Raw genomic sequence first — 14,694 nt, forward strand, 5'->3', positions numbered from 1 at the left:
TTTTGTTAGTTTTAGCACTTGAGCAAACAGAAGCACTATCAAAATTTGTGAGAAAAAATTAGCACTCTCATTGGAATTTCAAATTCATTATAAAAAATACAGAAAAAGCACTCAGGACTCATTTTTTGTCCTCAATATGATTATCATCATACCTTTGTCAATAAATGTAGATGTTGTCTTTAGTAAATAAAATTCAGATATTAAAAACAATTAAAATAAAAATCATACAAAGGAAACAACATAGCCAACATTTCACCACTGACAACAAATATGAACCAGAAATCATGACTGATAAGCCAGTATGAATGAGGAACAACAGCATAACATAAATAATACCAAATACCATATAAATTAATACAAAGTATATATATAGATTTATATACAGTCAGTAAAAAGCATTTTGCCATTCAAATTAAAAAAAAAACTATCTCTCAGACTTTAAAAAAAATATAAAATGAAAATTGAACTATGGAACCTTATTGTTGGTAGCTTTATATTTTATTTGTAATATTTGACATTACAAAAGGTTATGGTTAAATATGTGTATGTGTGTGTTGTAGGATTCCTGCTAAAATAATACCAACAAACTTGCATTAACAGACTTTCAACAAGTATCACTAATTAAGACAGAGGTAAAAAAAAAAGATTTCATAAATTATGAATCAATATATATATAAAGTTCTTAAAGATGTGAATGTTGGTAACAAAACTTTTATTTTAAAACTAGTGTACTAAATTTTAGTGTTTTAATTTTGTAAGATGTATATTTGTATAAAATCAAATTAAAAAGGAAATAACTTAAAAGGCCTTGACCTGACATGACTTTGGAAATAGAGTAAATAAATATTTGAATGGCATAAAAGCTTTATAAACATATACAGTAACTGCAAAATATTGCTTGTCATAAAGGCCTTTTAAATAGGAACTGTAAAAGTATTGCTGTTTACTATATAAACCAACAAAAATTACAAGTAATGCACATTGCCTTTAACCCAAAAAATATATACCCTAACACAAACTTTATTTCACCCTCATAAGCATGATAAACAGTGCAGAGATAAAAAAAAAAAATAAAAAAAATATCATACAAATTTGTTTTACATGTTACTGACTTTACAACTCAACTTTTAAGAAATTTCAATATTCAATTTTTCAATTTATTGTACAGAAAAAATAACATATTATAAGTGGCAATATTCTACTATATTTTATGTGCAGTATTGCTTGAAATTTATGATTGTATGAACTCATACAGACCAAAAGTTTTGTCATTTTCAAAATTAATAGATTCCTTATTCAAATAACTCATTATAGAGCAGATTTTTAACCTGAGAAAAACATTTTTATATCAATTTATTGTAACTAACAAAAAAATACATAAACTATCATGTTCTTTATAATATTCAATACAGATATTCTTGTTTGATTGTTAAAGCCCTTGCATTAGTTACAGAACTTTCAAGAACATGCCCATTTAACATACATTAATCAATCTATGCTGTTAAGTATGTGGTCATTTGCTTTAAAAAGAAAAATTGACAGCTTATAATCTTTATTTGATTAATATTTTTTATAAAATTAGTTTTGATATTTAGCTTTTTTCTTAAATTTAAATTTTGGCCTAATATCACTGATATCAAATAATCTAAACCACAGGGACATTGTATTTAATGAGTATTTAAATTTAACATAGTTGCTAATAAAATCTCTAAAGCTAAAAATTCTAAAATAATAACAATGGTCCATGACAACATTTGCTGAACACACCAGATACAGTTGCCATGGAAACTGCAGATGAGCAAACCTCAAATGGTAACCAATGCAATGCTATTATTGTTGATCAACTGGCTTTTATCATAAAAAAAGGGAGTCTTTTTTCATATTCAACCCTGCACTTCTTCTATATCAGTATCTTCAAATGAAAATCTTGAAGGTCGTCTGAAGCAAAGACATGATGTTGTACAACGCTGTAATCGGGTGAACTGCGCCTGCCTCTGTATTAGTCTCTTCTTGCTGTCTTCATTGATAGCATTGTTATACAACTCATATTCATTTACATACCTGCAAAATTAATGTTGGATATACATACAGTTAGATTCTTTCAAATTATACATATTGTAATATTTATAAATAAATCGTCGACAGTATTAGTCCTGTGACGTTTCAACAAAACCTTGATTTTCATTGTCAGTCACCATTTTTATTACCTGTGCGACATGTGAAATACAAATTGTCTCCCTTATACTGAATTTGATTGGGATTTGACTTGTCTAAGAAGTCAGTCAGCCCCGCAAGTTTTAGCTCTATTTAAAATTCTTGAATCATCCTTTCGCCAGCCTGTAGTATGTATTTGAGAACATTTCAAAATTCATAATGTTTTAATAATGCTTTATAAAAAAAACATGGTTCTTTAAGAAATATTTAAATACAATGTACCGGTAAAAGTATAAAGAAAAAAAACTATATATTCTAAGGTTGGAATCCTGGTATTATAGTTGATTACAATACCATACATTGTCAAGGAGCTGTAGTTAGAAGTAATGACACTTAAATTAACTGATAATTCAGAAGATTTGCGTTAAATATATTTTTATAAAATATTAATTTACCATGCTGGAGGCCATCTGTTTTTCTCCAAAAATTTCAGATTGTCTTTGCATAATGCCTGCATGTAGTGTTTGTTGTATTTCCATGCTTCTGGATAATGTTGACAAACATATTCCAAACACCAGGCAGCAAGCTGGTATGCGTTGTGTAACTGGAAAAAAACAAAGAGTCTCTCAGTTTTCAAGGGTTGCTGACAAATGACTTCACAATGAAAATTACACATGTGGGCAAAATGTCCATGATGTCTGCATTTGTTCAATAAGTGTTGGACTTAATTCTGTGATAGAATTTAAAAGTGAATGGTCTGTTTCCCTTGAATTCTTCAGCTTTCAAGGTCCATTACAATCCTGCAGTACCACTTAGGTCCCAAAGACAAACATTTTAACTTTGCATAATTTTTTAATACTGAAAATTTATAATATATTGTTTCTATATATAATTATAGACTTTTTAAAAATCAGAACTGCAAAGGGGAAGGGTACAATTAATAGAGAATTTGATCTTGAACAAATTGTGATGGTGCACTATTACATTTTGAATCACAAACCTTGAAAGCAATGTATTTACACTCATGTATGAAGTAATGCTTGGCCTGCTGTTGTCTAACAAAATTACTTACACTAGCTTAAGTAAAGAACATGATATTTTGATGACTCACATAATATTGCAGAACAATATTCTATATAATTAAACATATCTACTGCTTGCTTACATGTGATGGTTCTATCAACAAGATGACATCTTCTAAAATGTTGACTTTCTGGTCATCCCACATCAGGAACTGTTCTACAATGGCATTCTCTATCAACTTGACAAACCTTGGAAGACAGAACCTGTTGGCCACTTCTATCAAGGCCAAACAATCTACATCCATTACATTTGTTACACAACCAGTGTACAGAAACTCTTGTAAAACTTTGAACACATCAGCAGTCACACCTGGTAAGGGGATCTGAAATTTAATCAGAATGGAGCACATAAACAGTCGCACCTTGTAAGGGGATCTGAAATTTAATGAACATGGAACACATCAACAATCACACCTGGTAAGTGGATCTGAAATTTAATGAGCATGGAGCACATCAAGTCACATCTAGTAAGGGGATCTGAGATCTAATAGAACATGGAACCCATCAAGTCACACCAGTTAAGGGGACCTGAAATTAAATAAACATGGAACACATCAACAATCACACCTGGTAAGTGGATCTGAAATTTAATGAGCATGGAACACATCACAACCTGGTAAAGGGATCTGAAATATAATGAACATGGAACAAATCAACAGTCACACCTGGTAAGTGGATCTGAAATTTAATGAACATCACATCGAACATATCAACAGTCACACCTACTAAGGGAATCTGAAATTTAATGAAAATTGAACTCATCAACTGTCACACTTGGTAAGGGGATCTGAAATTTAATGAACATGGAACACATCTTCAGTCACACTTGGTAAGGGGATCTGGAATTTAATGAACATGGAACACATCTTCAGTCACACTTGGTAAGGGGATCTGGAATTTAATGAACATGGAACACATCTTCAGTCGCATCTTTTAAGGGGATCTGAAGTTTAATAAAACATGAAACACATCAACAGTGACAGTCACACCTGGTAAAGAGATGTGAAATTGAATGAACAGTGAACATATCTATAGTCACACCTGGTAAGGGGATCTGAAATTTAATGAAAATAGAACACATCAACAGTCACACACGGTAGAGGGGGGGGGGGGGGCAGGACCTTTTTCGGGCCATCAGGATCAGGTGTTTTTAAGCTCAGGATTTCAAGATTGATCCTTTCGGGATCCAGGAAATTCTTTTTTCAATTTCGGGATGTCAGGATTTAAATTTCTTTAACTTCGGGACCCCAGGATTTCATGTTTTTAAGCCCAAGATTTCGGGATCAGGGGATCTGAAATTTAATGAAATGGAACACATCAACAGTCACACCTGTCGACAACAGATAGACATGTGTTAACTTTTGACTAAACATCTGGAACAAGGTACATGTATAGAAATTACAATTTGTAAATGACTATTTTTCTTCAGAATTTAATTAAACAATGATGACTAATATTTTACCACCTCATGTTATACTTAATATAGAGCAATTGCATATTTCCACAATAGATTCTATTGTTGAAGGTTCTAAATAGACATCCTTTTCTTGACTGTTCAGTCCACAATTTACATTTTGATTGTTGTTTTCTTTTTTCAAAAAAACTTAAAAAAACATTGTCAGCAGTTCTGTTGTCATCTACTGTCTCTAGTAATTGGTGTAACATACATGTATCATCATATTGTAAATGCAAACTTTTTATATGGCATCATATTAATTAAAAAATCTTGAACATACCACAGGAGCAGAAGCCTCCATGAAGTTAGCTGTAAACATGGCAGCCATCATGTCACAACGTGCCATTAATAATGGTTTGTGGGCACTTACAACATCATCATCCAAGGAAAACTTCACATCTGAAAACAAGTTTTCAATGTATAATGTACAAAAAAATGTATTAATTTCGTTAAAATCCTTTAAGAACTGTATACATTACTACATGTAAGTTACACACAGATGAACAGAGTCATACACTCCTGTCCTCCCTTGGAAGCAAAGAAGATACCTAATGGGGATCAACTATAACCCCAAGTAAAGAATGATCATTTTTTTAAAGTGAAGTAATGTTTTCTAAAAAAGGGGGAGGCAAATGATTCTAGGCCATAAATTTGATATCTTTCGACTTCCTTTGCACACAACTATATTAAAAACATCTCCATTTTCCCAAGTCTATCGTTAGTTTACATTGGTTTAATGATTATATCTGATCTTGCTTAACAATAAAATATGTATATGATTATCACTGGAAAAACTGTAGCTTTCTCTTCAGTTACCACATATTAAATTATTCGGTGAAATGTTTTTAATTAATTCAGTTGAAATTTGGACAATTCTAAATTTTACTCCCACAGAATAAATTTATATAAATTACTGTATTTCAACTTATGTACATGTACTGCAAACTATTTTGACTAATGTGGATTTGAAGTCAACCAATTTTGAGACGAGAGAAAACTGTATTTTCCATACTAGACTGTACATTTAATATCTCTGTTTTGATCAAATGTAAGAAAAAGGATGATAAAATTATGAAGAGTATTATACTTTGTCAGATATTTGGAATCCTCAGGTTTTATCCATGCACATGTAGTGCCATTAGAAATTGAGCCTACTAACTTCTACTTCGTCTCCATAATTTGATTACATATAGTGTAAAATGTCATCTTAGAAAATATTACTAAACATTTGTTATTTTTACATTGTTTTTTGAAAGAAGAAAGGTACCAATGTTAAGTGTATGAAAAATCTAGAGAGAATTATTTGCCACCAAATTTTAAATTGCGTAGATCTCAAAAATAAGCACACGAACCCTTAACTTTTTCTGCTTTTTTTTGTTTCTTTATTTATATAATATCAATTTAAAGCAGTTTTTAAAAAACTTGTTATTCTAAAACAGACTAGCGAACATTCTTAAGTAATGTCAAGATTGTTACCTGTAAATGCTTCTTTGTGAATAGCGATTCTTTTTAAAGCATCACATCTATCATGTCTAAATTGCTTTTGTAATTTTGAGTTCAGGAAAGCTTCATTTGACTGAAGATTAGAAATCTGCAAAAGCAAATCCTTTAACTGGAGAAGCTCAGCAGCTTTTTTTGCTTCTGGTAAGATATCAAAGTCTTCTTTTACTGTGCCAGTATATAAATACTCTAAAACATATTGCAAAGCAAGAGGAGTTACTTCCCTTGCTATGGTTAATACAGTTATCATTTCTCCATGCATCCTATTGAATGGGTCCTGACACTGCTTGTATTCAATAGTTTCAAATCCTGGTAATTTAATGTCATGGCAAAATGCTGTCTGCTGTGTTGTCTCGGAAGTTTTGACAGCAGAGTTGTCATGACTACAATAGTCTGCCATTAAAATTTCTTCAATTATTTGACATGAGGAAGCCAGTATTACCCTATGAGCTGTAAAACAGACATCCCGCACACTAACCAACAAATCTCCAACGTTTTGTCTGGTATGTATCTCAGCTAGTTCTTCATTTATTGTACTCTCAGGGACTTTTATCTCTGGAAACAATCTCATTGGCCATTCCATTGGCTTCTGGATAAGTGGATATTTTATTCTGCGTAGTTGTGGACTCCAAAATTTTATCTTTCTTCTTTCAATCATGGCTGCCCTGATTACATTAAAAAAGACATCATCCACACCATGATGTGTTAAAACACTTGTTTCATAGTATGGTGCACCTATCTGCTTTGCAACTGTTCTCCCTTTTTCTGGTAAAATAATATGTTCTGGTTTTACTTCCCTAAAAAAAAAAATATTGTTTTTTTCATATACAACCAATAGCTGCATTTATCATAATCTGACATTGTCATTTATCATAATCATTGTCATGAATTATAATCATTGTCATGAATTATAATCATTGTCATTAATTATAATCATTGTCATAAATTAATGCAATAAGACTATTGGGTTAAATGGAATTTGTTTGTGTTAAAATTCTTGTCTTGCTGTTCTTTTGTTTTTGCTGAACAGAGTTTTTGTGTATCCATTATATATGTCAATGAAACTCTTTTTAAATCATAGATGAACACTCTACCAATAGTTTACCATAAAAATATAGGTTTCCTTCTTCATTTTTTTCTTACGTACAATGTACAGTGAGAATTTTACGTTTATACAATTCACTGTTTCAGAATCTAATGCATTCTGGGTAATATTTTCAAAAGCATACACCAAAATGTTGTGATTGGCTAAAAACATTCTAAACAATTGAAATTCAACGAATGACGTGACATTATTTTCATTTAGGTGTACAAACAATAAGATTACCCATAGTCCTATAGATTCTGAAAGAGGCGAATTTCAGAGATATTATTTTGAAATACTGTAAATTCAGAAATTATTGCGAGGTTTCAATTTATGCGAATAATGCGACTGGGTGAGTATAGCAATAATAAGATCTTACATTCTGATATCTGATAGATGTATCTGTATGCATATTTTTCTGAAATCGCAATAATTAATCTCCCTTTTTTGTCAATTCTTGAAAAATCCCATTTTAAATTCAACCACTAAATTCTGAATTTACAGTTTGTCTATATCAGAAATTTTTGGACACACATATTATCTTCATCAGCACATAGATTCTCTCAAATATGTAGTAAATAGTCTATCCATATCTGCGAGTGTATCACAAGTACATGTTACAAACAGTAAAGTTATATATTTATGTTAACCTTCAACCTCCCACACAACTTACTTGTACACCAGACCTTTGTCCATAGCTTTGTAGCCATCGTCATAACAATTGTATCTCATGTCAGCCTGTGTACCAACCAGCACTATAGGTGTTGTGCTACTTTTTGACTTTATCTCTGAAACCCAAAATCTAATGACACTGTCCAAAGATGAAGGTTTGACAACACTGAAGCAAAGCAAAACTACATCTGCCCTGTAAATAAAGAGACAGAAAATGGATAAAATATACAAGTTAAGTTTGAATTAACCATGTTTGTATGATTCTTTTGTTAAATATGTCTAGTTAAATTTTTATCCTGGTACCTTTGATAACTATTTACTAGCTGAAAAGTTCCAGAGGAACTTATTAACTAGTTACTTTGTTCTTCCTCTGGTTTAAAAGTTCCACCGGAACAAAGTGACTAGTTGAAATGTTCCAACGGAAAAGTTCCTTTTTGCCAAATTAGTCAAAACCGGAACTAACAAACTGACCAAAATTTCCAACGGAACTTATCAACCAGTCACAAAGTTCCATTTGGAGAATTGAAGCAAAGTTAAAGCGCGAAATATTGTCTATGAACCTTTTCAAAGGGTAAAAAAGATACTAGCCACAAAAGTCAAACGGAACTTATTAACTGGTCACAAAGTTCCTCTTTGCCAAATAAGTCTATAGTGAAACTAACAAACAAGTCAAAATTACCAACGGAACTTATCAACTAGTCAGACAGCTGCATTCAGAGAATTGACTAAAAAAGGGAAGAACATATCATCATTGAACCAAGAGACTACAAGACACTATAGCCACAAATGCCAAATGGAACTTATCAAATAGCTACAAAGTTCCTCCTTCATCAGCGAATTAGCCCAAACTGGAAATAGCAAACTAGCTTAAAAGTTCAAACAGAACTTATCAACTAGTCACACAGTTCTGTTTATATATAGTTGTTGTTCCAACCAATAACAAATCTAAAATACCAGACTAGCTGATTTGTTCCGAAACGATGTAACTAGAAATTCTGTTCGGCCAGAACTATTTAACTAGCTACATTGTTCCAGGACTTTTCAACTAGCTACTTTTTTCCAGAACTTTTCGACTGCACTCGGAATAAAACAACTACCGGTAGTTGGAAAGTTCCATCGGAACGAAATAACTTGTTGAAAAGTTCTGCCAGAACAAAGTAACTGACGGAACATAGTGGCTGTTACACTTATACATTGAATGTTTTATAATGAATACTAAATGATCTTCCATACATATATTGTCAAAACTTTCTTCTTTTCCTAGCACTAATATAAGTACAAAATGAAGTACAGATAAATCATATCAAAGTCTGTACAATATTCCCCTATTTGATTTTTGAATAGTTCAAGTGCTTTTAAAATTCTTCTGTAAAACCTGATATTCCAATTTTATTAACCTAGGATGTAACCTGAAATGTTGCCTTCAACCATGTATCAATGGTTGATTGAATAATTTATCTAACCATAATTGCTGGATTGTATAACAATGTAATATTAATGTAGCCAATCACTTTAAATTTATGAAAGAACAGAGCAATTGTGCAAAATTATCTCCCATGTATAAAATAATTGGCTATCATATTAGTTGCTAATTACAGTCGTTAAATCTTGAATCTTTTGTGTATCAAACCAGCTACAACAAATTATAAGGATCACTTTAATTTGCTGTCTACATTGTTGACCAAGTTTTCTTTTTTTATGAAATGCTAAATGCTTCCATCAATTCATAACACTAACTTTTTATATTGTGAATGTTTACCTTTTTTCATCCTACGTGTATTAATTCATTTCAAATAAAGATTTTTTTGTAATAAGGCATTGCTATACCCACATATATATACAAAATTGATGACAACAATTCATTGTTTAGCATTTACCAGTTGATAAATTATGGTTAATTTGTAAGATATGTTGAATCTTAATGTTCAAATCTATCATAATTAATTATCTTTTATTAATCAAATTTTCTCGATATTTAACTTTTTATCCTACAACTTCTCTTTATTATTTTTTCCAAAACATACCCTTTATAAGCAAATCCCCTATCTTTATCATGGTAACCAAATGTATCCCAGAGATGTAAACAAACTGGTACCCCATCCACATTACACCAAGATCTGTCAGATACCTACAAACATATTTTAAAAACAGTTATAACAAGACTTGTAAGATACCTATACAAAATCTTAAACAATTAAACCAAGATCTATCAGAAACCTAAATGTTATTAAAATAACAGTTTACACAATAATTGATCTTACACAAAAAAATCTGGATACAAAAAATATACTGTACTTCTTTTCTTGAAAAGATCATTGGGGGAGGAGGAAGAAGATTATATCTTTAATAAACTTTATCTTTTAATCTTTTAAGTTTGCAGTATGTTTTTCAATTAAAGATTGCTATTTCACTTTAAAATATTTTATTCATTAGCAGCTACACATGTATGGAAAGATAATTAAAGTATTTTCTATATTTGCAGTTAAAAAACAATTTTGGGTGGTGCATGTGTTCTTTACTGTTCCTGACATCTGGATCTGGCATGTCAGTTAACTGCTAGTAGTCTGTTGTTATTTATGTATAATTGTCATTTTGTTTATTTTCTTTGGTTACATCTTCTGACATCAGACTCAGAATTCTCTTGAATTGAATTTTAAATGTACGTATTGTTATGCGTTTACTTTTCTACATTGGCTAGAGGTATAAGGGAGGGTTGAGATCTCATAAACATGTTTAACCCCACCGCATTTTTGCGCCTGTCCCAAGTCAGGAGCCTCTGGTCTTTGTTAGTCTTGTATTATTTTAATTTTAGTTTCTTGTGTACAATTTGGAAATTAGTATGGCGTTCATTATCACTGAACTAGTATATATTTGTTTAGGGGCCAGCTGAAGGACGCCTCCTGGTGCGGGAATTTCTCGTTACATTGAAGACCGGTTGGTGACCTTCTGCTGTTGTTTTTTCTATGGTCGGGTTGTTGTCTCTTTGATACATTCCCCATTCCCCATTTCCATTCTCAATTTTATTAGTCTTGTTTGTTCCTAGAATTGGATAAATGTCTATCACTTCAATGACCCTACAGTCAAATTGCATTCACCTAATACATTTTAAACAGGTATTTTCTCTTTCATAAAGGTCAATATCAAGCATGTTCAAAATCTCACCATCCACATTTAATTTTCTATTCAAGTTTATAGATGCATATAAACCCAAAAATGTACATGTACCTTCTACTTTCTCATTTTATATACAGAACAGCATACCTGTTTATCTTTTATGAAATGATCAATAGCAAACACTGTCGATACATGTGACTTGACCAGGCTTTCCAGTTTGTATGTAGTGCCAACTGACCAGGCACATGTCAGACAAGTTTTACCAACACCTCCATCACCAACCACCACACATTTCACAAACTCATAATTATCTTTTGGTAGATTTGCTGTTTGAACCATTGTTATAGTCAAATGTTTATCTTGTTAAACCTGTCAATGAAAAAAGCAAAGATTTATACTTACATGTACATGTATAACATGAACCCTAATTATTGTGTTTCTCAATGATTTCATGGAGTGTTATTTGAGTCAACAATAAGTATATATGTGGTTAAATTTAAATGCAAAAAATGTTCAAAAAAATAAAGTATACATGTTCATGTACAATGTACTTATAAACATAAATGCATTTAAAATGTTTTCCTTTTCATCATTATGTTGGTTATTTGATCATAATATGTCACTTGTTTCCTTAAAAAATTAAGTGACATTATATTTAGATGCTTTCTAAGAACACACATCATAAGCAGAGGCATAATTGCATTTTCTGAAGACAGTTTTATGCTCTAAAAGTAGACAAATACGTGTATTTTAAGGGTGTCCCCAACTTACAATGTACATGAATACATGGAATAGGTATCTTTTTTAATTTCATATTCTAATTATAACTGCTTAAGATTCAGGATGACAAGTTAAGTCCATACTGTAAATTAAATATATTTGTATAAGATGGTCATAATGGGGATTACCCAGAAATATTCATGACAAATATGTACTGATTATCAGCGAACGAGATAAAAAAGCCTTCACATTGTGCCCAGCAGCTGATATTTTCGTCATTATGAAGCTAACCTGATTACAGATTTGTCAGGCTGTATTTGTGTCTTTTCTTTGTTTCATCAGAAAACCAGAAGATGACTTGATAATTTCAGGTATCACTACAAAGTGTGGGCATTCCTAGCCTAATATATATATCACTTCAAAATGTTCCATCATAGGCACTCTCCCAAGTCAATCATAATGAGGTGGGTCACATTAGGGTCTTAGCCTGTTACCTGTTACCTAATCTGTAAGTTTCGCCTCTGTCAGACGCACCACCATACGGTGTAACTTGGGAGTTGCTATATACATGTACATGACACAGGATTGGCAGATAATTTTAAGTGTGACATGTGAAAGTCAAATAATTAAGTGTGTAAACAGGAAACAAAGTCAGGATGGACACAGAAAGTTAGATGTGCTTTTATGGCAACAAGAATCTGGATACAGGATTCTCACTAAACAATAAGCAGGTTCCGAGATAAGAACCCCCCCCCCCCCCCCCCCCCACCTCACAATGTCAATGAGGAAATGTAAACTTTCAAATCAGAAACATTTTTATAATGTATTTTATTGTACATCTTTGATTAATTAAAGACAATTAATATTGATATAAAGCTATACATGTTGTTGTCACATGTACATATGGAAATAAATTTACGCTTGGATGCGTTTTATTCCCTCTCCTTTTATGTGACTCATCATCGCAAGATGTGACCATCTAACAAAAGATTCAAAATAATCTGATCAGATACTGAGTAAATCAGTATTTATCAAAAGATAATGTTTGAAATAAAACCTGTCATCTTTGTTTCCTCGCATCAAATTTATACGTGTTCAAACAAAACGTTGTTTATTTCGTTGTCGGATTATTTATCAACAAAGGCTTCGCTTGATTCTTTAAATATGAAATTGTTCTGTAATTAGGTTTACTCCGGTTTACCTACTGCATTTTCAATAAACAAAATTTAAAATTTGAATATTTATACAATACAATATTTATGGTGATAATTATAAAATGTATCGGCATTAATATTGCAAATTTTGAAAAAAAAATCTTAAAAGGAACAATTTAGAGAAGGATTGAACAAAACATTTTGAAAGACTTCGTTTTGTGTGAACTAAGAAGTGCCCAAAACTATTTCCGTTGGTTAGCCCAAAATTGGTGACGTATTACACAAGCACCTGCAAAGGGAGGATGGCGATAGATTTGCGGAAAAATAAAGAAGCCCTTTTACAGGCGTATAACGAAGTAGTCAGTGATAAAAATAATGTAGATTGGTGAGCATTTACACTTTCTTATGTTTTGTAAAGAGGTTTACTAATTAATGCAATTACACTGAAATATCTGTGAAAGTATCAAAAGACTTCCGCGTGAAGTGACGGATGATTCATTATATTATTCATACAATGCATGCATTAATTTTCCCTTACGGTTTATCGTCCTTTTGATCATTTTAATACTATGTAGATAAATAAAAATCGTACTGGAAAATATTTTTTTTTAGAGATTCTGCAGATATTTTGTGTATCACTAACAGCATGATCAGTGTGTCCCCTTACCTATCATTGCCTGGCTACAGATTTATAATGTAATGTGTGATTAACTGCCCTCTATTTGCTGGGCAGGCGGTGTAATCCTTTACCTCAGTTGGTAGTGGGGCAGGAGCGGGAAAATTATATTAACTAATCATTATCAGTTGTAATCGATTACATTTTACAATGTTATCATATGTAATCATGATCATGTAAGTTCAGAATCAAAATGTAATTGATTATAATGTATAAATTGGTGTAATCATGATTTATTGTAGGATTCTTTATGATTACATTCATATGATTACTTGCAAAGAGGGAATAGCTTAATGTGCTAGGGGTCCTCAGTCATGTCAGTTTAAATATGATCAGTTTGTATATATATATATTATATCTATATTTTGAGTCCTGGATGACACCTATTACAGGACCTAGCTCCAAGTTGTATTTATTGTAAAAAAAAAAAAATCAACGGTCCTGAACTCATAAATAATTGACACTGGTTGTAAAAAAATCAATCAATCAACTGGCTTTCAGTAATTTTGAGTACTCTCAAATCTGCGTGTAATGGCCACAATTATTCAAAATTCCTAAGCAGGTAGGGATTTTACAGTAGAGGATATAAAGAAATACGAATTTCTTGAATTTTGTTAGGCATCGACTATGTCTGTATGTGTTTGTGTGGCTAAGGTGAAGGTTTAAGATTCAAAAGATTGATAGTTTATTCATAATTCTTCGAGCTTTTCATCATGTATATTATAATTATAATGATTAAATAACCAATATTTTTGTACATAAAATTTGCAGCTAAAACGCTGAAAACCGTTTTCAGTCGGGGGGCTAATCGCCCCGCTGAACCCCCTACCAGGGCCCCTACGTTTGGTGCCTACAGTTGACTGAATACCTAGCTATGCCCCTGTTTATATTTAGTGATTTTATAAATTTAGAAACAAGTCAGAGGGAATTCCCCAGTTTTGATAAAATATGAGAGTTCTCTGAATTCCGATAAATCTATTACTGTAACTGAAGTAGTTTTTATACGACCGCAAAATTTGAAAAAATTTTCGTCGTATATTGCTATCACGTTGGCGTCGTCGTCGTCGTCCGAATACTTTTAG

General features: G+C 31.7%; 2 protein-coding genes across 4 annotated transcripts in view; one reads left to right on the forward strand and one right to left on the reverse strand.

The window, feature by feature from the left end:
• On the reverse strand, nt 1-12,965 carry LOC139521795 (rho-related BTB domain-containing protein 2-like). 2 transcript variants are annotated; one of them, XM_071315424.1, is made up of 9 exons: nt 12,840-12,965; nt 11,210-11,431; nt 9,973-10,076; nt 7,950-8,141; nt 6,169-6,989; nt 4,973-5,091; nt 3,320-3,559; nt 2,610-2,758; nt 1-2,061 (listed from the first exon to the last, which is right to left on the reverse strand). In XM_071315424.1, exons 2-9 carry the CDS (start codon nt 11,399-11,401, stop codon nt 1,884-1,886), a joined length of 1,995 nt encoding a protein of 664 aa, XP_071171525.1. In that variant the 5' UTR covers nt 11,402-11,431; nt 12,840-12,965; the 3' UTR covers nt 1-1,883. The 2 variants fall into 2 exon arrangements, with proteins under 2 accessions (XP_071171525.1, XP_071171526.1); XM_071315425.1 differs by having other exon boundaries at nt 11,210-12,269; nt 12,357-12,924.
• Nucleotides 12,722-14,694, forward strand: part of LOC139521796 (drebrin-like protein B) — a 24,350-nt gene continuing 22,377 nt past the window's right edge. Inside the window, exon 1 of one of the 2 annotated variants that reach the window (XM_071315426.1) lies at nt 12,722-13,321. In XM_071315426.1, the coding sequence (XP_071171527.1) occupies nt 13,239-13,321 (83 nt within the window). In that variant the 5' untranslated portion in view covers nt 12,722-13,238. The remainder of the gene's footprint in view (nt 13,322-14,694) is intronic. The other variant, XM_071315428.1, reaches the window with a different exon arrangement.

The sequence above is a fragment of the Mytilus edulis genome, chromosome 4 (assembly GCF_963676685.1).
Source record: "Mytilus edulis chromosome 4, xbMytEdul2.2, whole genome shotgun sequence".
Classification (NCBI taxonomy): domain Eukaryota; kingdom Metazoa; phylum Mollusca; class Bivalvia; order Mytilida; family Mytilidae; genus Mytilus; species Mytilus edulis.